Source organism: Olea europaea, unplaced genomic scaffold, assembly GCF_002742605.1.
Source record: "Olea europaea var. sylvestris unplaced genomic scaffold, O_europaea_v1 scaffold1602, whole genome shotgun sequence".
NCBI classification, from domain to species: domain Eukaryota; kingdom Viridiplantae; phylum Streptophyta; class Magnoliopsida; order Lamiales; family Oleaceae; genus Olea; species Olea europaea.
In genome coordinates this window covers 140,122-162,614 of record NW_019233649.1, presented here as the reverse complement: position 1 = coordinate 162,614, position 22,493 = coordinate 140,122, and the positions used below count along the sequence as shown (strand labels likewise).

The 22,493-nt window shown below is 38.9% G+C and overlaps 2 protein-coding genes across 3 annotated transcripts; one reads left to right on the top strand and one right to left on the bottom strand.

Annotated features, from left to right (window-relative positions):
- Positions 1 to 946: 946 nt before the first annotated feature.
- On the bottom strand, positions 947 to 7,381 carry LOC111377066 (casein kinase 1-like protein HD16). Of its 2 annotated transcripts, XM_023000114.1 has the most exons (16): positions 6,668 to 7,381; positions 5,534 to 5,665; positions 5,378 to 5,451; positions 5,222 to 5,291; positions 5,070 to 5,125; positions 4,905 to 4,976; positions 3,845 to 3,939; positions 3,668 to 3,734; positions 3,434 to 3,563; positions 3,136 to 3,354; positions 2,925 to 3,067; positions 2,661 to 2,835; positions 1,979 to 2,069; positions 1,744 to 1,901; positions 1,485 to 1,673; positions 947 to 1,391 (listed from the first exon to the last, which is right to left on the bottom strand). In XM_023000114.1, the coding sequence occupies exons 1-16, from the start codon at positions 7,010 to 7,012 to the stop codon at positions 1,332 to 1,334; spliced, it is 2,076 nt and encodes a 691-aa protein (XP_022855882.1). In that variant the 5' UTR covers positions 7,013 to 7,381; the 3' UTR covers positions 947 to 1,331. The 2 variants fall into 2 exon arrangements, with proteins under 2 accessions (XP_022855882.1, XP_022855883.1); XM_023000115.1 differs by lacking the exons at positions 5,378 to 5,451; positions 5,534 to 5,665; positions 6,668 to 7,381 and having other exon boundaries at positions 5,206 to 5,291.
- A 6,360-nt stretch (positions 7,382 to 13,741) lies between these two features.
- LOC111377073 lies at positions 13,742 to 14,628 on the top strand. The gene is made up of 2 exons (XM_023000121.1): positions 13,742 to 14,003; positions 14,090 to 14,628. The coding sequence occupies exons 1-2, from the start codon at positions 13,742 to 13,744 to the stop codon at positions 14,626 to 14,628; spliced, it is 801 nt and encodes a 266-aa protein (XP_022855889.1).
- Positions 14,629 to 22,493: the final 7,865 nt, after the last annotated feature.

The window sequence follows — 22,493 nt, the reverse complement described above, 5'->3', positions numbered from 1 at the left end:
GCTTAATTTTGGTCAAATATAATTTTTGTTCAGTCAATGTTTTTCTCAAAATGCTTCTTGAAAAAAAATAATAAAAAATCTTTTGAATTTAATGTTTAGAAAAATTAGGGATATGCTTCCCAACCTTCCACATAGTGCCTTTACAAGTGAGATTGTGAGCCCCTAATTTAAATGGCCAGATTGGGTCTCCACGTCCTGGAAGTTGTTAGTTTGAATATGAATATACCGCCTAGCTGACCCTTCATGATTGGATTTAAATATGAATATTACCAATATGAACTGGTCCTTTCTTCAAATATTCATTTTAGCCTAAATTACTGAAAGAGATTGGACCAAAGTGATTAAATTATTCTCAGTCCTGAAGAGGAAATTATCGTCCTGTCCTAGTGGAATGGGATGGAGTGAGGGTGGGTCGAATGAAGAAGATATGAAATTTTCCTTTGGCTGATTTTTTCTTTTTTTTTTTCCCATTTTTTAAGAATAAGAATGAAAAATATAATTGTTACGAAATCCACACAAAAAATAGAAAATCAAATACAATGATTTAATGTGATAAATAACAATCATATTTTTCAGTTTTGTAATCAAAGAATGAGAATCAAACGGGCCCTAAAAAAACCCTATTTATTTAGTTAGTTTAATTAAAATTGAACGTTATCAAATATTTATATTTATGAAATTGTGATTAAAAAAATCCCATTTATCATCTGTATGATCCACAATTTATAAACATTTAAAAACAATGTCAAACAAACACTAAGCCCCTGTTTGACAATCTTTAAAAATTTAAATTATTCGCTACAGTATCATTCTTAACTACACATTCACACTAAAATATTCTATACACAAACCAATAAAATTTTCTTACTTTTTAATCACACATTGTACAAAAATACTATTCGAAACTCTTTAATTTTTCAAATAATGTGTCAAACAAGGCCTAAAATTTTCAAAATAGATTACACATAAATAGGGGTGCACGTATCAAAATACCATCGGAATCCAGATATAAAATCTGTATGCTTTGCCTCCAATCAAGTAATTACGGTTCAAAACTGTACAAACTTCAAGCAATAAGCTAACTACAAGCGAAAGATTTGAAGCTGCTCAAATCATTTCATAACAAGTGCAGTATAGTGACCGGGCGTTGCAAATAATAATATTATACTTCGATGGTACAACACAAGCACAGGTCAATATCGAATGGCACGACCTGTTTGGCTTGGCAGTTGAAAACATGAGAACAACTCTTCAATCGCGAAAAAATGTGCAAGTCAGTTGCAGCTCGTACAAAGAGGTGTAATCTTGTACACGAAAAAATTGGGGATGCATCAAGAAACAGTTCGCCCATAACATACCGATGCGATGTAGAGATTTTTTGACCACTTTTCCTGCATAAAATAACTGATAACCATTGTGTACAAAATAGTCGCAAGTCGGACCAAAATTGGTTTAACAGTGATAAAGGATGTAAACAATCAAACCTTAACATGTGTGCTTGGAAAAGCAGAAGTCCGAAGTGTCTCCTGTGTTTCATCTGCAGGCTTTCTTCTTGGAACACTAAGAACAAGAGCAGCTTGATCCCAAGTTGCTGCAGTTGATGTGATGCGATAACCAGCGTCCCACCTTTTATGAACACCTTCACTGGGATAAAGAAAGTCCAACTCGACAACCTGAAGTTTGTGATCCAATTATTACTTGTCTTCGATAAAAAGAAACATACTTACCATGCTAGCAACATACCTGATCCGAGAAACCAGCCCCACGGGACATAACAACTGCCCACCTAGTTCCTGCAGTTGCCATGGCAGTGACAAAGAACCCCTCCCTCCATTTTTTGTTGATCCACTTAAATGGAAACGAATCACTGACTTTATAGGACTGCTGTAGATACGAAGTACCTGTATTTTATAAAGTACAAGAAAAGATTAGGTGACCCCCATATTGCATCAAAAGACAACAGAATTGTGACACCAACCTTTCGACATAACTACTAATGAGCTTCCATTATTAGTCCCTGCTATTGCACTGATATAATAATTTTTCTCCCACTGTTCCATAATCCATTCCTACAGCAAATATAAAGGAAAGATATTAGTTCATATGTGTGCAAGAGGCATTCCTCGGACAGATTAAAATAATAACAGGCACAATTTTATTTTATTATTATTTTTATTTTTTAATGATCGTGAGTGTCCGAGCCAGCTTACGCGCACCTCGACTAATTCTACGGGACCCTAAAGTTTGCAACCGGGTACTCACCTCAGTGTCCTGAAGGGACTCGAAATGGTGATCATTGGGGAGCAAAACTCAATGCCTGACTATTAAGCTACTCCTTAGAGTTAACAAATAGCACAAATTCTTAAAGTTTAATATGCATTATGCAGCCGTGCTAGCTGGCGTCCCATTTTCATTTCACTAAAATATGCCAAAATAATAATAATAATAAGAAAGAAAGAAAGAAATAAAATAATGAATTTAGCACTAAAAATGGAAATGCAACGTTTTTTAACATTTTTAGTTTATAAACTCAACAGTTCGAGTTTTTACAGGTGGACAAAATCTAAGGTGTGAAGTGTTATTTTTCTCTTCTAAACAATATTGTGAAGTGTTAAGTTTCTTTCTTCATTGAAACACAAGGCCAGAAGAATATAGGAGACCTTGTGAAGAAATTGTGGTGAGAGTTCATAAACTTGAGCACTAAAGCCTGTCCCTGCATCCATAATTAGGGCCCACAAGTTCGAAGCAGATGCCACGCTGCTGATTAATAGTCCATCTTCGTTTCCTCGCCCAATATGCTGAGCAAGCCTTGAATCTACCACATTATAGTGATATCTACAAGACCAAACACGGGATGCAACATTATTATATTTATACTTACAGAAAATCTCGGGAAGAAACTAAGTTCTATATATCATTCATACCTCTGCTTCATAGGGTGGCGAGAATTATACACACTAATCCACTGTGTTGCAGGCATTCCGATGCGGACTTTTTTCTTTGGTTGCTCATCATCATCCTCGTCCATCATGAGCCTTCCTCTCTTTTGTCCAACTTGATATATAAGCTTTGCGAGTGGAAAGCACAATATCAATAAAATATTAAAACAAATGCAAAGAAAATTTTGAAGGATACCTTCTGAGCACCCTCAGTGTTGATTGGCCTGATGGTCAGATTTGGACCAATTATCCCATCAAAAAGGGAAATGTACTTCGCATAATTAGGCTCCTCGTCAAACTTTAAGTTCACAACATAATCAACAAACTGTCTGAAAGGAGCAGGGCAGAAGCAACATAGAGATTCTGGAGAAGTTGCCATCTTCTTTTTGCAGACAAGGAAACCTTTATTGTCACCCTAAGTGAATCATCACATTAGCATTCCTAATTAATTAATCATAAGGAAAAACCATATTTCAGATCAGCAAATCAGCTACCTGAAACCCTTGCCAAGGGAGTCGACCACGCAGAAGAAAAATCATTGTATAGGCGAGAGATTCCAAATCATCCCTACGGCTCCCAGTCCTTCCAAGATGAGCATGCACACTGGCATAACGTACGGTTCCCCTGCAGCATCAGCATTCTCGAGCGTCAAATAAAAGCAAAAAGAATAGATTGTCACCAGACGTCGCAAGTGAAGGAAAAAAAATATGGAATTATAAATACTTTACCTAAATATGTCTGGCCGTTGATCATAGTCAACATGCAGGCCAGTTGAACTATCTCGCCAACGGGTGGCTGAGATGTTAAAACAGATGAAACATCAGTGAGAATATAACATTCCTCCGCTGTATGTACAGTTTGTGCTAATTATTCATAAAAAGGCTACAGTATGCCAGATAATTTACCTAATCCAAGATCAACAAGAAAAAGTTTTTTCTCTTCAGGTGTTCCCGGCAGACCAAGCAAAAAGTTCTCAGGCTTCACATCCCCATGTACGTATCTGCACAATTTTTTAGCAGTCATATAAAAGGAAAATGTTATTCAGAATAAAATACTCTATTTGAAAGGACTGTTAGCGCAGGCATTCAGACAAGCAACTCATTTTTATAATTGTTTTTCTACATCGTACCAATACAGTCTTAATTAGTGATCCAGTCAAAATGATGAGATGACGACTTTCTGCGGGCATAAGGAAATTGAAAAATAAAAAAAGAGGATTTTTCACTCTATAAAGCATGTGCAATTCTGGAAACACTGGCACACTTTAAATACACTATATCAGAAAACTCAATTGAAAACTTTTTCAATTAATGTATGTACATTTATATGTAGCTAAACATAAAAGCTAACAATGGAAATTAATATTTTATTAAAAGCAAAAAAGCAACATAAATGAAGACTTCAATTTTCAACAGAGGATACGATAGGACTTGTGAAGTAGTTTGGATTGTGAATATAGACTATACTGGTGACATGCATGACCTATATGCACAAGCACATTTATTGGCAAAAATACACACAAGCATATATGTTTCTACATTACCATTGCGTGTTTGATTTAAGGTAAAACAGTGTATTGCTTATAACCGTTACACTTTGAATATGATCCAAAACCTTTTATCATCTACAACCATATTTGCACTAAACAAACTTCGTATCACTTTACTAAGAAAGGAGCGCCTAAAATTTCCAATTAAAAATTGCAAGTATCAGAGAATATAATGCTTTTATGAGGCAAAGTCGTTGATGGAAGTTATGGAAGTGGTAATTCTATAATGAAATACGTAAGGACTGTAGTAATCTCAACAAATGTACAAGAAACATGCTCAATACAACTTGAGTGACAATAGACAGCCAAATAAAGATAGGTTTTGTGCTTCTTAGAATCATTACTAAAATAAAGTATCCCCACTAATATTCTCTAATTCTATCATGTTAGAGTCGAGATGAGTTCAAAGTAATTACCCTCTAGAGTGCAATTTCTCTAGGATGGAAATTGCTTCAATAGCAATACATGCCAACATTTCGATGGACATACTGTACAAAATGCATTATGAAGTTAGATGTGTGATATTGTATGAGAAATTTAAAAGGGGACAGAATAAAATTTGGCGAATTAAAGACACTAACGCGTGTGGATTATTGTTCCAGACATCCCACAAACTAGGACCAAGCATATCCATAACCTGTAAACATGGGATAGTTTGTCACATCCACATAGTAAATCAGATAAATCATAAATGAAAGAGGGAAACAAACTACCTACCACATGAAGCACCTACCATAATGTAATAAGAACTTTTCCGTCCTTTGTAATGTACGCGTGGAATGCCATGACTGCCACCTAGTGCACTGTGGAAAGCACAGGGAACTTTTGAGACCATTCTTTTAAACCTGTGACAGGAAGCTATAAAAAACAGAAAAAAGAAATACCTCACCTGTAGACTTGCCACTCATAAGGGGGTCCATAATTACAGCCTTTGCTGCTCTGATGCTCAAATTTTAAGGCTACCTAGAAAGGTCATGGAAGAAATTTTGCAATTTCATAAATAAATGCTCACTGCTGCAACCTACAGAGTATAGAAAGTACATACCTCCACAGCTCCTGGCCCCGTTCTTTCATTCAGATTTGGGGGATTTATTCGGCGACCAACGTACACTTGTCCAAATCCTCCTTTCCCCAGTTTCCTCTCAATTCGATAAGCTGGAGAACCACCAACCTGGACCTGTTTCGCATACAAATTCTAATTAGCAAACATCTCAAGTTAGGCACAAGGTAAGCTACCCATCAATCTCATGTCTGAATTTACACATGCTAGCTCTGTGCAACAGAACCTTGAAGAAAATCATCTGGCATAGAACCACAAATGAAATGCATCGATCAGCAAGAGCTAACTTCCTTGTATAGAACCAAAATGTTTGTCTACTTTTCCACTTGGCAACATAAACACCTCAGACTGGACAAGGGAGTAGAAAAAGACTTCTTTTTTCTTTAGTGAAGCACATAAAAAATCAAACTTTCTCGAAAAGTAATCAACTGAACAACGGAAAGCATTACAGAACAAATACATTGAGCCAGAAATGCAGAATAAATTCCACTAAACACTAATCCACCAATACCGCAAAGCACCTAGATCTTCCCCTTCAATTCTGAAGCACGATTTACTCAAACAAATCCCTCAAAAGGATAATTTTTCAACCAGTAACCCACATAAACAGACCCCCAAGCACCAACAGTCTCGAATACAATTGATTACGAGAAAGTGCCCCCAGAGCACATCTCCAACTGGTAAAAAGGGAGGGTGGAGAAATCCAGCTTCGCTTGAGACGGCTGAATCCTGAAATATGGATTTGACTCTTGGGTAAGTACAAGTGTACAAGCACCTTTCCACCCTGTAGCTTTGGAGGCATATCCTGCGATTTACCTCCGGAACCCTTAAGGTTAGGGGTTAACCTTTTTTTTTTTTTAAGTAATATATACAGCTTAGAGCTACCATCTTTAGCAAAAAGAGCATTTATGTACTGACAGACCCCAAATAGAAACTACTTAAGCAGATTGCTAAAAGATGAGAGAAAAATCTAATCTTTCAACCAAAATTTTTTTCCATGTAGTCCATCTCTTTTTGAAAAATCAATAACTGCCAAAATAACCCCATAATTTAAATATCAAAATAAAATAGATATAACTAGAAAAAAATTGGAAATATTTCAAGAAAACTTCAACATACCCGTTCGGGAAGGGGAGCAGTGCTGCCCTTGTCACCACCACTTTCACAATCATCCATCTTCTTTACGCCCACCTCTTCCTTCACTTCCTCGGCTTTCCTATTATCCTCACCCTTCAACGACGTCGTATTTCTCAAAGAAGTACCAGCAGCAGCAACATTTTTATTCCCACTATCTCCACCATCATAATCCAGCACCACAAATTCCTTATCCGTATTACTCTTATTATCCTTTTTCACTGAGGTTCGTCTCCCTGCAATTCGCCTGGTGTTCCTCCTTTTAACCGGGGTTTTCTTATTCGGGTCGGCTTGTTGAGTGGGCCGGCGCCCTCTACGCAGTTGAGGCATATCGATGATCACCCATCAATACTCCGGTGTGAATTTCCCAAATAATTCTTCATCAAAACCTTCACCACCTCTCAGATCGAGGCGAGCACAAAATAAAAATTTCACAGATAAACAAGAATAAACTATTCGATGATCGGCGACTTGAGGCCTGTCTGTGAGTATCAGTGCATGAGAGAATTTGGGAGCATTTAAGGTTGAAAGTTGGACGATCAAGGGAGGGAAATGAAAAAAAAAAGTGGCTCCAAGTTGGCAAAAATGGGTACCTTTAGAGAGAGAAGGAAGAACCTAGAGATAAGAACAGTACAAGGCACTGTAATATTTGGGATGTCGGACCATGCTATTTGAGCAATAGAGGTACAAAGCAATGTAATAGTAAGATTGGGGGTGTTGGGCCCCCCAGGGCACTTCTCCACTGACAAAGGACGGACGCTGTCAAACCTGGCAGAGCAGAGGTCGTGAGTTCGAAATATGGGGCTCTTGGAAGGCAAGGATTTATTCTTGGAAGGCAAGGGAACATTTGGAAGGCAAGGATTTATTCTTGGAAGGCAAGTGGGAACTTGGAAGGCAAGGATTATTCTTGGAAGGCAAGGTGCAACTTGGATTGGCTTGCTTGGCACTTTGTCAGACCAGGTGGGGAGCGCTCCGACCCTGGCCAGTCGGAGGCACATCCTGCGATTAATCGGACTGTGTGAAGAGGAGCCGAATCACAGACCCAAGGATTAGTCAAGAATTGGACACCTTGTAAAAAAAAAAAAAAAAAGATTGGGAGTGTTGGACCATGGTATTTATTTGTACAATCGAGATTGAGAAACTCAGTTCACAAACACAAAATTCGGGGAGGTTTTGACTATTTATCCCTTTTAAAAGGGGCCGGCGTAAAGTAAAAGTGGTAGAAGCAGACATGCAGAACCGATGGTTGTCACAAGAAGGGGTTCATAATTTTTGTTATTGGTCGTGGCCGTCCTCAGGGTGTTCAAGTAGAAAAAAATAAAAATATTAACATTGCCTCTTGTTGTGAATCAATTTAAAATTCAATTTTATAGCTAAATTGAGAATCGGACTACGATTATTTAATTTTTTATTTTAAGATTCAGAATCAAACAATTTTAATTTGAACTGACCAAATCTACTAGTGTGGTCCAACATGATTAGAGTGATTTCGTAAAAAATGTTTGTAACATTATTGGGGAAACATTGCATCATTGGTCTGCACACATTTATGGGGTAGTGATTTGGCTTTATCTTTTAAAAATGGCAAGTTATTTCTTAACATTTTATTGTAATTGCACGATCAGCCAAATCTCAATATAACACTTAAATGACTTGTATATCCAACTTTATAATAGATGTTGTTTCTCAACTTGAAGATCTCTTCGTGTATCTATTTAAGAAAAATTGAATCATTTTCATTTAACCAGTGATGACGAATAAGTGAGATACAATTTGTTTCTTTTTAAATGTTGGAATGTGGAACAACAATAATCAAAAAATAAATTTTTTTCTTATTTCAATAAATCTTTTGGTAGCTGTACCTCTATGGTGATGGGTGGATAACCTTATGGTCTATTACTCCCTAAAAATTGAGGATTTCTATAGTATGTGGAATTGTGTGGTGGGGTAGGATAAGGTGAATGTAGTGAATATTGTTGATTTTTAGGGAATTTGTTTTCTATATTTTTCTAAAAGTAGGGTTTTAGGTAATTTGTTGTTGTTTTTTTTTTTAACGAGGTGTCCTAGCTTACGTCAGACTATATCTTCGAGGGAATGGAATGGTACTGTTCACAAGCCACAATCACGAGCTGGAAGTCGTTGGCTGGACGATAAGCCAGATTTTAGCCTAAAGGGAATTTTTGAGCGGCTCAGTACAACCATCCTTTCTTTTGGTTTCTAGACTAGAGTAAGGAGAAAGAAAATCGAGGGTTTCCTTCTCTAGCAGCCGAAGTCTCTCTTCCCCATCCTTTCTTTTCTTTGCACAGCAAACACGACGTCACATCGACAACGGCCTCTAAAAATTTGGCTCTCTTCCCCACTCGCGGGTACACCTACACCAGCCCGTAAGAACTCGGCTTTGTTCCCGCCACCCACTGGTGTCTCGCTGCCTTTATGCATGCAACCAGCAGAGTCCGATGACCACAGGTTTTTGTGCTATAAAGTTCTTCTTGCCTTGATGTTTCTCTTTCTTCTTCTTAGATTTGAAAATATTTTCTTCTACACTCGAGTTTCATCTCATAGAAAAATATAGACTTCGTTTCTTTAGTAATTTTTTGCACAATTTTAAGAGTTGGAAATGGTAATGATTTTCATTTTACCTCTTCTCACGTAGTAGGCACCGTCAAGATTTTATTGTTTACTTCGAAATTTCATCAGATTTGAGTTTATTCGTTTCTTGCTTAATGTAACTAAAATCCATAGGAGTCAAAGTCTTGCCTCTTAAGCCCTTCTTTCCATTCTCTGCTGGTTATCTACAAATATAATCTTCAAATGAGTGTTTTTTCATTGTGAGTTTTCGAGATTTACAATTTGAGAGTTAGAAACGGTAATGATGTTCATTTTGCCTCTTCTCACGTAGTAGGCACCGTGAGGATTTTATTGTTTACTTGACATTTTATCAGATTTGTGTTTATTCTTTTCGATAAATACATGCTTAATGTAACTGAAGTCATAGGAGTCAAAGTCTTGCCTCTTATGCCCGTCTCTCCATTATTTGCTGCTTATCCACAAATATAATCTTCAAATGCGTGTTTTTTCACTGTGAATTTTCGAGATTTTTTATCAATCGAAATGATGATTTATGGACCATTAATATTGAAATGTCTAAAGGGACCAAGGATTAAAAAAAATCAGGTGGGAATACGTCACTAGGTGGTTTGCCAATGAGTAGAAGTGATGGCAAGCTTAATTCAATGTGATTTAAAGTTGCTTCGTGGCCATATTAGATGAAGAAAGGTAGGAAACTTATCTTCTTCTTTTTTTTACTATATATTTCTCTATACCATAATGACCAATATTTATACTTGAGCAAGAAAGCAATATAAAAAATTCAATTGATATTTCATGGGATTATGTTTACGAGATCCCTTTATTTTATAATATTGTGTAAAATTGCTACAATCAAAGGGTCGTTAAACACCTACATCTGATGATGGAAATATTAGGTGTAGGATTGACTTTATGAAATGCTTGAGTTGTGTTCGTCAAAATCCCGTAAGCGTACGGGTTCGTTGTACAAGTAATAATCGTGATGAGAGAGTTATCATCCCACAGAGAATAAGGATTAATTCTAGTATATTTGATATGTTTAAATTCGTGTTTGTAACCAAAAGACGATCGAAGGAATAGCTAAATAATTTTTATAATTAAAACTTGTGAAAACAATGAAAGTTGGTTCAAAAATCAAATGTGCGAACGTATTGGATTTCCGACGCCACCGATCAATTCTTAACTCTAATTCTCAACCAGTGATAATTATCTCAATTCATGCAATTGTGACGATCGATAATTACACTATTATTTAAGACTTTTATTATTCAAGCAAATCGACCTCCAATTTAAGACTTTTGCCCAATTTTATCCTATTAATCTCAGACAATGTACACAAAAATTTTCACACAAGGAATCCACATTCACATCCGTATCTTCCTACAACAGTAAGATTTCCCCAAATTGTATTAAATTTGGTCTACGGATAAATAATTCGTATAGTTTAGGTAACATTTGTTGCCTACCGAACTCCGATCTAACAAAAACAATTCGTTAAACCCACTACAGGCAGATGTGAGTTTGGTCACTGTTCCCAGATCGGACTAGCCCCCCGTTATCTCAGGAAAATATCATGATTATTTCCCATCACATCACCCTATCAATCATATACACTTGCCACAAGTGACGTCCTCACCGCTCAAAACCGCCAATCCGAAGCCATGATTCTCAAGCCCCTTACAGATCATCATTACATAGGAAAAACATTGACACATGGCCACCTGCCTCGTTGACCAATCATAGGAAAATTCGACGACCCGAGTTCCGAGCTTGGTACTGTAGCTGATTTGATTGATTTGATGTAATTTCGGTTGGAACCATGTATAAATAGTAGGGCAGAAATCTTGTAAAAGGAAAGTGAATTCATGTAAAAGCTTATGGTACAATTACACTTTCTCAACATATTTTGTGATTTCTTTCAATAATAAATTCCCCTTTTTCTTAAAGTTTGCTTAAAATTAGCCTTGCTAATTTTGAAGTCAACAGTTTGGCTCTAGAAGGAGGGCCCCCAATTGTGAAAAATAGTCTCATTCTCCCCACAAAATTCGAGAGCCATGAGTCATAGCTCAAGTTCTAGAAACCCATCTCACACCCATCCTCATGAAACGAATACTCTACCAAGTTCTCCACGACGACAAAATCCTCAGATGATCACTATAAGGGAAGCTCTGGAAAAACTGACAAATGTAGTAGGATGATTGGAATGGAAACAAGCTCACTTATCCCCACCAGATATCGAGGCAGAATCCCCTGCGAGGACAAGAGCAAGACGTCCCCCCACCAGGCTTTAGAAGAGGAGAATCCTCAAGAAGCCCAATTGACGAAGTCAGGAGTAAGGATCTCGGGCAAGAAGGACTGGCAGTGTGTTCGACAGACTGGGGACCCAGCACTCGCTAACTCCTACGTAAGGACAAACCGACCCCGACCTTAAGCGTCCTCTGGAGTAGACAGAACCCGAGTTGAAAGCACTGAAAAGATGCATGGCTGACTTAGAGGCTAAAAACAAAGGTGGCATCGAAGATTATCTCACCAAACGACATTCCCCCTTTACTGAGGATGTCCTTATGAAACCATTACCTGAAAAATTGAAAATCCCCCAGATGGCTGCATACGAAGGGGATGGTGATCCCCTCAGCCACCTTAACAAATACAACTCGTGGATGGAACTGCAGGGGACAAGCAATGCAATTATATGCCGGGCATTCCCCCTGACTCTAGGAGACAAAGCTCAGAGATGGTTTAGGAGACTACAACAGAGGTTGGTAAAAAATTGGAATGATCTGGCCACGTCATTCTTGGCCTAGTTCATGGGCTCCAAGGCCAGACCACACCCAAAGAACGACTAGTAAGCATCAAACAAGGAAGAAGTGAATCCCTTAAAAGCTATTTGAGCAAATTCAATAAGCAATCCATGGAAGTAGAAAAAATATTTGACAACGCAGCACTCATGGCCGTACTAGCCGGACTTAGGCCCAGAACAAGATTCTGGTGGTCAGTACACGAGGACGGCCTAAGAACTTATCACGAGTTCTTGAACCGAGCTGAGAAATACATAAGTGCTGAACAGACAACCTCTGACCAAGAAGAAGCCAGATGCGAACTCGACTTCAGCAATACAGTGAAAGAAAAAAAAATCAAGCGGCAGTCCTCAGCCTGAAAGAAAGAAGGATAGGAGAGAAAGAAAACGTCCTAAGACTCAGCCATACAAATTTCGGGAATACCACCCACTCAAGCCTCCTTGGAAGAAGTATTCATGCAAACTATTGAAAAAGAGGCATTTCACAGGCCTATGATCCTGAAGGACGGGCAGGCAGGACACCACCAGGGACGATACTGTTGATATCATAGGATGGTTGGCCATGACACTAATAACTGTCGAGAATTAAAAGAGGAAGTTGAGTCCTTAATTCGTAGAGGTCGGTTACAGGAGTTTGTTGCCAAACCGAAAGAAGCAGATCGACCTACGACGCAGCAGCCGTTGTTGCAGGGGCCTTCCACATGAGCTTAATAGGCAGTCACTAATCTTAATCCACCCCACGTGCTGAAATCAAAATAATGGTGGGAGAAAATCAGTATGTTGAGGGGTCTAGAAGGGCGAGAAGAAGACAAGCCCGAAGTGCAAGAATCGTGCCGAACTACTGGAATCAAATCCCGCAGATCGAGATAGACCCTGAATGGTTCTGGTTCATGGAGAAAGATTCTGAAGGAATCCTTCAAGACCAAAGTGACGCCCTAGTTGTCACAATGCCAGTTGCCAGAGTAAAAATCCACCGGACATTGGTAGACAACGAAAGTTCGGTCAATATACTGTACTCACGAACTTTGAGATAGTTGGAAATATCGAAACGCTACCTCCAACCGTACTCAAGGAAACTACAGGGATTCTCTGGAGATCCTATTGAAGCCCGAGGTCAAATCATCCTTGTTGTAGAACTGGGTGAAGCTCTTCGCTAAAGAAGGATCTTATCAAATTTCGTGGTGGTTGATTTACCATCCAACGATAACGCAATATTGGGATGACCCATTTTGCACGAGCTAAAAGCTGCTACATCAATTTAGAATTATTGTATGAAATTATCCCGTCCTTACAGGGCAACAATTAACCGAGGGGATCAAGCTGGAGCAAGGGCTTGCAATGTCGACCTGCCAAAGCCACAAGTCAACATGCTAAGGGGTAGGGCAAACACGCAAGCCAGGGAAGCCAGACTGAAGAGACCAATCGTTGCGGATCTCTCTGAGATCGGCATAACAGAAAAGCACCTCAAGAAAGCCACAGATAAGTGATTGTCCTTTGATGAAAAAGAGGTGGATCCATATCCTTACCCCGGAGTTCTGGTTATCTCGTTGCCTGTAGCTGGGGTAACCATCCCAAAGTCTTAATGGATATGGGGAGTGCTCTAAACATCCTCTTCAGCAACATCCTCAAAATGGATGGGTATCCTTGCTAACTTCCTCCAACCGTACTCAAATATGGTCCTTGGATTAAGCGGAGCCCTGACTTTCGCCAAAGGATCGATCAAGCTCAAAGTCGAGTTAGGATCAGCACCCCGACAGGTGAAGACAAACTCCGAGTTCGTAGTATTTAACACTCCATCACCTTATGATGATGTAATGGGACAGCCCGTATTATTCAGCCTGAGAGCAGCAGTGTCCCTGTATCACTATTCAGTCAAGTTCCCCACATCCTATGGTGTGGGTGAAGTCAAAGGAAACAGGGAGCTCGCCGAAAGATGTTAATAGAAACCCTGCACCAGCCATCAACGGACCCCTCAAGAGTATATATAGCCAATATATGAGAATCCAAGCTCATTCCACTAGACCTGCGGACCAAGATCCAATGGGAAGAACCCATCGAAGAGCTAGAGGGAGTTCAAGTTTGTGCTGACGACCCATCAAAAGAGCTCAAAGTCGGGTACGAGCTGCAGTCCTCCACCCGAAATGAAATTGTGGCCTTCCTTAGACAAAACCTTGACGTCTTTGCCTGGAATCATGGAGACATGAGAGTGATAGATCCCAAAATTGCCTGTCACAAATTACAGGTGGATCCCTCAGTTCGGCTAAAGCAGCAAAAACGACGACCTCTAAACCCTGGAAGATATGAATCACTCAATAAGGGGGTGCAAAAACTATTGCACAATGGTTTCCTCCACGAGGCAAAATACCCAAAGTGGATTGCAAATCCGGTCCTTGTGAAAAAATATAATGGAGATTGGAGGGTAGGCATAGACTTCACTGATCTCAACAATGCATGCCCTAAAGATAGTTTTCCTTTACTAAGAATAGATCAAATGGTGGATGCCACTGCGAGACACGAACTACTAGCTTCATGGACACGTACTCCAGATATAACTAGATAACGATGTACGGCCTAGATCAAGAACATACCTCGTTTGTAATTGACCGAGGTCTTTACTGCTATAGAGTAATGCCATTTGGTCAAAAAAATGCTGGTGTCACATATCAACGACTTGTGAATTCCATGTTTTCCCAGCAGATCGAAAAAATAATGGAAGTGTATGTTGACGACATGCTAGTCAAAAGTATCAAGGTCAAAGACCACTGTCGGCACCTGGTGGAGATGTTCGATATCTTGAGAAAAGTATGGAATGAAGTTAAACCCGATGAAATGTGCCTTTAGGGTCAGCTCTTGAAGGTTTGTATGTTATATTGTAAACAATCGAGAAATTGAGGCAAATCTTGAAAAAATACAAGTTGTTATTCAAATGAAGTCTCCGACCAAACCCGGGAAGGTACAAAGTTTAACCGAAAGGAGTGCCACCCTAAGCTGGTTCATCTCTAAATCTCCGGACTGATGCAAACCCTTCTTTGACACATTACAAGGAGGAAAGAAGTTCAAATGGACTGAAGAGTGTCAGGAAGCCTTTAACGAGTTAAAAAAAAAACTAGCTCAGCCTCCGCTATTCTCAAAACCTAAGGCAGGTGAGGTCCTGAAAGCTATATTTGTCTATCTCTGAACATGCCATTAGTGCCGTTCTAACCCGAGAAGAGAATGGCGTTCAATACCTAGTCTATTACGTAAGCAAAGCGCTTCACAAAGTCAAGCTCAGATACTAGCCCGTGGAAAAATTGGCATTCACCCTGCTGATGACAGCGCAAAAACTGAGGTCATATTTCTTGGAACACCCCATTGAAGTCCTCACCAACTCCCCATTGAGACAAACATTGAAAAAACCCGACACTTCGGGTCGGATGATAAAATGGGCAGTCGAGCTCGGACAATTCGACATAAAATACACACCTCGTTCCTCCATCAAGGGCCAAGCGCTCGCTGACTTTGTCTCTGAGTTCTACAGCGTTCCAATCGAGGAACTACCAGAAGAAATTGCATGGAAACTTTATGTCGATGGTTCATCCTCCGGAGACCGATATGGGGCTGGTATGGTATTAATCAGCCCTGAGCAACGCATATTCTGCAAGGCCTTGTCATTTGACTTCAAAGCTTCAAACAATGAGGTCGAGTACGAAGCTTCATTGCCAGAGTAAGGATAGCCTAAGGGTTGGGAATCTCTGACCTAATCATACATAGCGACTCCTAATTAGTCGTGAATCAGGTCAATGGCGTATATCAGGCGAAAGAAGAAAGAATGGACAATTACCTACGGGTTGTAAGGAAAGAACTGGAAAAATTCAACACCACCCAAGTCAAGCAGATTCCCTGATCTCAGAACAACCATGCCGATGCACTAGCTCGCCTAGCTACTAGTGAGAGAATTGAAGAATTCGATAGCATCCCCATGGGAAGAATATCCCTACCTACCACCAAGCTGCCAGAAGTGGTCCTTATGATGATAGATCCCAAGCTAAATTGACAGGACAAGATCATCGCTTACCTAAAGACCAAAAAATGTCTCGAAAACTCAACAGAGGGCAAAAAGCTCCGAATCAGGTCGATCAGGTACACACTCATTGATAATGTCCTCTACAAGCGGGGATATTCTACGCCCTTATTAAGATGTTTGAACGAAGAAGAAGCCTAACACGCCCTGCGAGACGTTCACGAAGGAATACCTGGGAAATGGAAAGAAAGATGAGCTTACTCAGAAGGAAGATAGGGCACACCGGGAGTATCTTGCTACCTTGGAGAAAAAATTGCATAAAGTAAAAAGGAAAAATGAAATGCCAAAATGGATTTAAAAGGAAGAGAAGTCAAAGGGTCTCAAATCAGACTGTCCATTCAAAAAAGGAGGAAAAGATCAAATGGCAGAAAAGGCTAGTTAGTCAAAATGGTCTCTTCACGAAACTTCTTAAAGAAGCTGTCTAAAATGTCGTACAGCTCACCCCTATAAAAAATGTAACACTTAGCACAATAATAATTGAACCCCTCGAGAAAAGGGTCCGATAAGATGGAAGGTTAGCTCCCCCTTACAGCAGAACTGACCTGGGGGTGATTGTTGACTAACGAACTTCGATCTAACAAAAACAATTCACTAAACCAACCATAGGCAGATGTGAGTTTGGTCACTGCTCCCAGATCGGACTAGCCCACCGTTATCTTAGGAAAACATCATGATTACTTCCTGTCACATCACCCTATCAATCATATACACTTGCTACAAGTGACGTCATCACCGCCCAAAACCGCCAATCCGAAGCCATGATTCTCAAACCCCTTGCAGGTCACATTGCCTGGGGAAAACATTGGCACATAGCCACCTGCCTCGTCGACCAATCACAAGAGAATTCGGTGACTCAAGTTTCGAGCTCGGTACTATAGTTGATTTGATGTAATTTTGACTAGAACCATGTATAAATAGTAGGGCGGAAATCTTGTAAAGGGCAAGTAAATTCATGTAAAAACTCATGGCACAATTACACTTTCTCAACATATTTTGTGATTTCTTTCAATAATAAATTCCCTTTTTTCTTAAAGTTGACTTAAAATTAGCCTTGCTAGTTTTGACGTCAACAACATCTATGTCCAACTAAAACAATTTATTACATGTATAAATCAGCTCATTTCATCAAAATGTCAAACTCAGTTCTAGTACACATATAATATCAAGTTTTGCAAGTTCAAGCTTCAATCAATCTAGCATGCATCCTATCCACAATTCATAAATCAACACCAAATCTCAAATTTAATCATCATTGTCAGCCAAAACGTCTAACCCACACAAGCAGAGCCCAAAAAATAAAATAACGATTTTTTTAAATTTATTTATTTTTTAATTAAACATACGAAAACCAAAAACACAAAGTGTTTCCCATCCCCAAAATTAAACTAGATATTGTCCTCAACGTCTTAAAACATAATTAAGAATGTAGGGGGACGGGGAAGAAAAGGACAAAGGTACTCCCCGAAATTTTCCGTTGAGTGTGGAAAGGACTATGGGCAACGGCCAGACAATCTTATTCATCATACTTTTTCTTTGTTCTATGTTGGTTTGAGTGTTCCACAATGTCATATTTTTACATATGGCAATCGAATCAAACATTAGAGATCAAATGATCTAAAACATGCGTTACTTAGCCCAAACACTTGAAATAACGAGCATTATATTTAAGGGCTGTTGTGAAAACATGATCGGATGATGATACTCTATAAATTTAAACGTGTCTAAATCTAATAAAAACTAATAATTAAAACACATCTATATGCAATGCGATGCAGAAAACAAAATAAATAAAAAGTTTAGAAATTGGGTTTCCTCCTAATAAATGCTTAATTTATAGTCTTTAGTTAGACTTTGTTGTCCTGGCTACTCTGCATTGTCAAGTGGCGCAATCATTTTCTCACTGGAGTAGTCACATCTCCAATAAAAAGGCATTTCATCAAGAAAAACTTCGTTGATCTCTGATAAGTGTGATTTTTGCACACTTATTTAGGTCATAAACATGACTTAATTATGAATAAAATGATCTAATTGTGACTTAATTTCATTATATGTGTGAATTGTAGATAACATCGATGGACATGGTGAAATACACGAGAAAAGACGCGAAAAAGGACTAAAATGACACAGCTAAAGTTCAAGGACCAAGATGCAATTACTCAAAAGTTGACCCAATGAACAAATCAAGAAATTGAGTGTGCCAAATACGAATTGACGACATTTTGGGATGATGGAATGTGAAGAATGAAGAAAAGATGTAAAAAAGTGGAGGATTAAAGTGAAGGGACCAAATTGCAGGAACTGAAAGATGATTTCTACCATGCGGTCGCATGGTAGAAAAATCGTGCGGCCGCACGAAGTGATGCAGGGTTTAAAAATAAAAAAGATGATAACCATGTGGCCGCACGGATTAAAACCATGCGGTCGCATGGTACAAATTCGGCGCAAAAATTTTCTTTCCTTATACGATTGAAACACCTATGGTAACCTAATTTTCCACTCATATAAATACCAAAAACATTCCAAAGATGCCCAGAATGTAATTGGAGGTCGAAAAACAATTCTTGAAGAGGATTTGAGTGCAAGAACAAAGATTAACACGAAGAACTTCAAGATTTATCCAACCCGGTAACATCTTATATACAAACTTTGATGTATTTTGTTATTTTGAGCATGTTAGGCTAGATTTATTTATGCTAGGAGATCGATGAATCATGTGAATTGAAGTTTAATATTCTAGTTTTGCAATTTGATGTAAGACACAATTTCTATTATGTTGAATGATTTATATGCAATTAAATGTTTTCGCAATTAAGAGCTCGTAATTGTGTGAATTTAAGTGGTTTATTCTTGCATTCGAGAGAATTGGAATAGATTTGACATAGTATAAATCATCGTAGAGTCCGATAGTGGATAGAAATATACCGCTATGCTCTATGTGAATCTTTAAATGTTCATAAAATTTCTTGCATTTTTACATATGCTCTTGTCATAGAAATATAGACCGGTGGTGTGTAGAAATAGGTTTGATACATCTCGAGAGAGAGTATTGAATAGATTTAGGAACATTGATTCATTAAAATCGAAATGTGTTGTCATATTGTGAAGCTAGGGTTTAAAGTGATAATTGTATGGAAATTCGTGATCTTAGCGTATTTCATTCCCAATAATTATAACAAGTGCGTTCTCAACTTTTAGATTTCATTCTCGAGTTTAATTTATTGTTTTGCATATTAATTTCAATTTAATCATAAGTCAAAAAGTGCATAATTGAGGTTCAATTAGGTCTACATCCATTTTGGTAATTCAATTTTGGTTAAGGTTAAGGTAGATAAAATTTGAACTAATCAATATCTGTGGAACGATTTTCGGACTCATTGAATCCATTTTATTACTTGTTAACGAACCGTACACTTGTGGTGGTTTAAAATCGAAAGAAATAATTTCGCGAACAAGTTTTTGGCGCCGTTGCCGGGGATTGAGTTTAGTTTAATTTTATTTCTTGAGGCACTAATTCGAACTCAATTTTTATTTTACTAGCATAATTTTGTTTTTATTTTTATTTTTATTTTAGGTTATTATCCTCTATTTGTGTTTTAGTTAATTAAATTGTTTGAATCTCAGTGCTCGTACTGGTTTTAATTCTCAGATTTGCATGTCACGATTGCCTGGAGGAGAATTGATTCCAGCTGATCCTGAGATTGAGCGCACCTTTCATCGACAACAAAGAGATCATCGCGAAGCACAAGTACAAATGGCCAACGAATTAAACAATCATATTATTCAAGCTAACGAAGGAGAGGCAGTGGATGAAGGAAATGAAATTCTGGGGGACTTCTTGACTCCTCAAGTTATTCAAAGCCAATCCAGCATTGTATATCCACCGTTCGGGCAACCCAACTTTCAATTGAAGACCAATGTAATACAGCTGTTTCAAAATGGACACCAATTCCATGGTAAAGCCAAGGAGAATCCACACACACACGTATCTCGATTTCTGGATATGTGTCAACATTTTAGATACCAAGGGATTTCGGATGACGCTATTAGGTTGAGGCTTTTTCCACATACGTTACGAGACAGAGCACTTGAATGGTTAGATTCATTCCCGATTGTAAGTATCACTACATGGAATGAGCTGGCACACAAGTTCTGCACAAAGTTCTTCTCCCCAACCAAGATAGCAAAGCTGAGACATGATATATCAGTATTCAATCAAGGAGAGAATGAATCATTTGATGAAGTCTGGAACAGATTTAAAAACATGCTCCGGAAATGCCCTTAGCATGGGTTCGATAAAAAGACCCAAATTTGATTCTTCTACACAGGATTACTTCCATACCATAAGAGCATGGTAGATTTAGCATCAAATGGCTCAATATCCACAAGAACAGTTGATGGGGCATTGGAATTATTTGAGCAAATGGCTACCACATCAGCCATGTGGTCTTCTGAGAGGGCGATCCCAAAGAAAACTCCAGGTGTCTACGAGGTGGACGCTTATTCAGCAATATCTGCAAAAATTAACTCTCTGTATCATAAGGTGGAAAGCATATCACAAGCATCATAAGTTAAGAAGAGCAATTGTGAGGAATGTGGAGCCGAGCAATTGTGAGGAATGTGGAGCCGAGCACAAAACATCAGATTGCCCAATACTCATGCAAGGAATTGAGCAAGCAGATTACGCACAGTGGGGACAACGCCAGTAGCATAATCAATATGGCGAGACTTTCAATCCCAGCTGGAAGAAACATCCCAACTTCTCTTGAAGCAACTAGAATCAGAATAAGCCACAGGGGCAATTTCAACAACAGGAGAAGAGGCCTCAATTGGAAGATATGATAGGAAAATTCATGGAGAAGGCCGAAGCTACACTTCAAAATCAAAGTGCAGCCATCAAAAATTTGGAAACTCAGATGAGGCAGCTAGCTATCGCATTGACTGGCAGAACACCAGGTAACTTACCAAGTAATACAGAAATCAATCCTAAAGAGCAAGCCAAGGCCATTACAGCTCGAAGTGGAGTGCAATTACTTGAAATCTATGTCAAGAGACCGGGGGTGATTGGAGAAACATCTTCCTCCGCTGAAGAAGAGACTGTTGTAAAGGAATCAAGTTCAAAGGAAAATTCAGAAGAATCACAAGATAAGGCCAAAGTCACAGTCAACCCCTACGAGCCTCTGATTCCCTTTCCACAGCGCTTGAAGAAGCAAAAAGTGGAGCAACAATACAAAAAAATTTCTAGAAATCTTCAAAAAGCTCCATATCAACATCCCACTAGCTGATACACTGTTCCAGATGCCTAGCTACGCGAAATTTCTGAAGGATATCATATCAAATAAACGCAAGCTGGAAGATCATGAAACAGTTATGCTTACTGAGGAATGTAGTGTCAGAATCCAGAATAAGCTTCCACCAAAACTAAAAGATCCAGGGAGTTTTACTGTTCCTTGCACAATCAGTGAAGTATATTTTGATAAAGCATTATGTGACCTCAGTGCAAGTATTAATTTAATGCCTTTATCTGTTTTCAGGAAACTAGGTTTGGGAGAAGCTAAAGCAACCACTGTGACACTTCAGCTGGCTGACAGGTCACTGACACATCCCAGAGGAATAATTGAAGATGTGCTTATCAAGGTTGAGAAGTTCATATTCCCAGCGGATTTTCTTATCCTGGACATGGAAGAGGACAAGGACGTCCCATTGATACTTGGTAGACCATTTCTGGCAACAGGGAGAGCGTTAATTGATGTTCAAAGAGTTCAGTTGATTTTAAGATTGGGAGAGGAGCAGATATCATTCAATGTATTCAAGGCAATGAAACTACCAGCAGAATCTGACAGCTGTTATTAAGTTGACATTATTGACAAGGCAGTACAAGAAACATTCTCACTACACGGTCCATCTGATGCCTATGAGGCATGTATTGCACAATCCCAATCAATCCAGTCAGAGTCTTTTGAAGTTGAAACATGTGCAAGATTTTTGGAGACCAACCCACCATACTCACGAAAGAGGCACTTCGAGGAACTGGGGATGGAAAACACAAAGCCACTACCTTCATTTCAGCAGCCACCAGTTCTGGAACTCAAGCAATTACCACCACATCTCAGATATGCATATTTGGGGGAGTCCGATACACTTCCAGTAATCATTTTGAATACAATCAGTGAGGTGGAGGAAGAAAAACTGCTCAGGGTACTCAGAGAGAACAAGACGGCGATTGGGTAGACAATAGCTGACATTAAAGGAATCAGCCCTTTTCTGTGCATGCATAAGATTCTAATGGAGGAAAATTGCAAGCCAAGTATAGAGGGTCAGAGAAGATTAAATCTGAACATGAAGGAAGTGGTCAGGGCAGAGATATT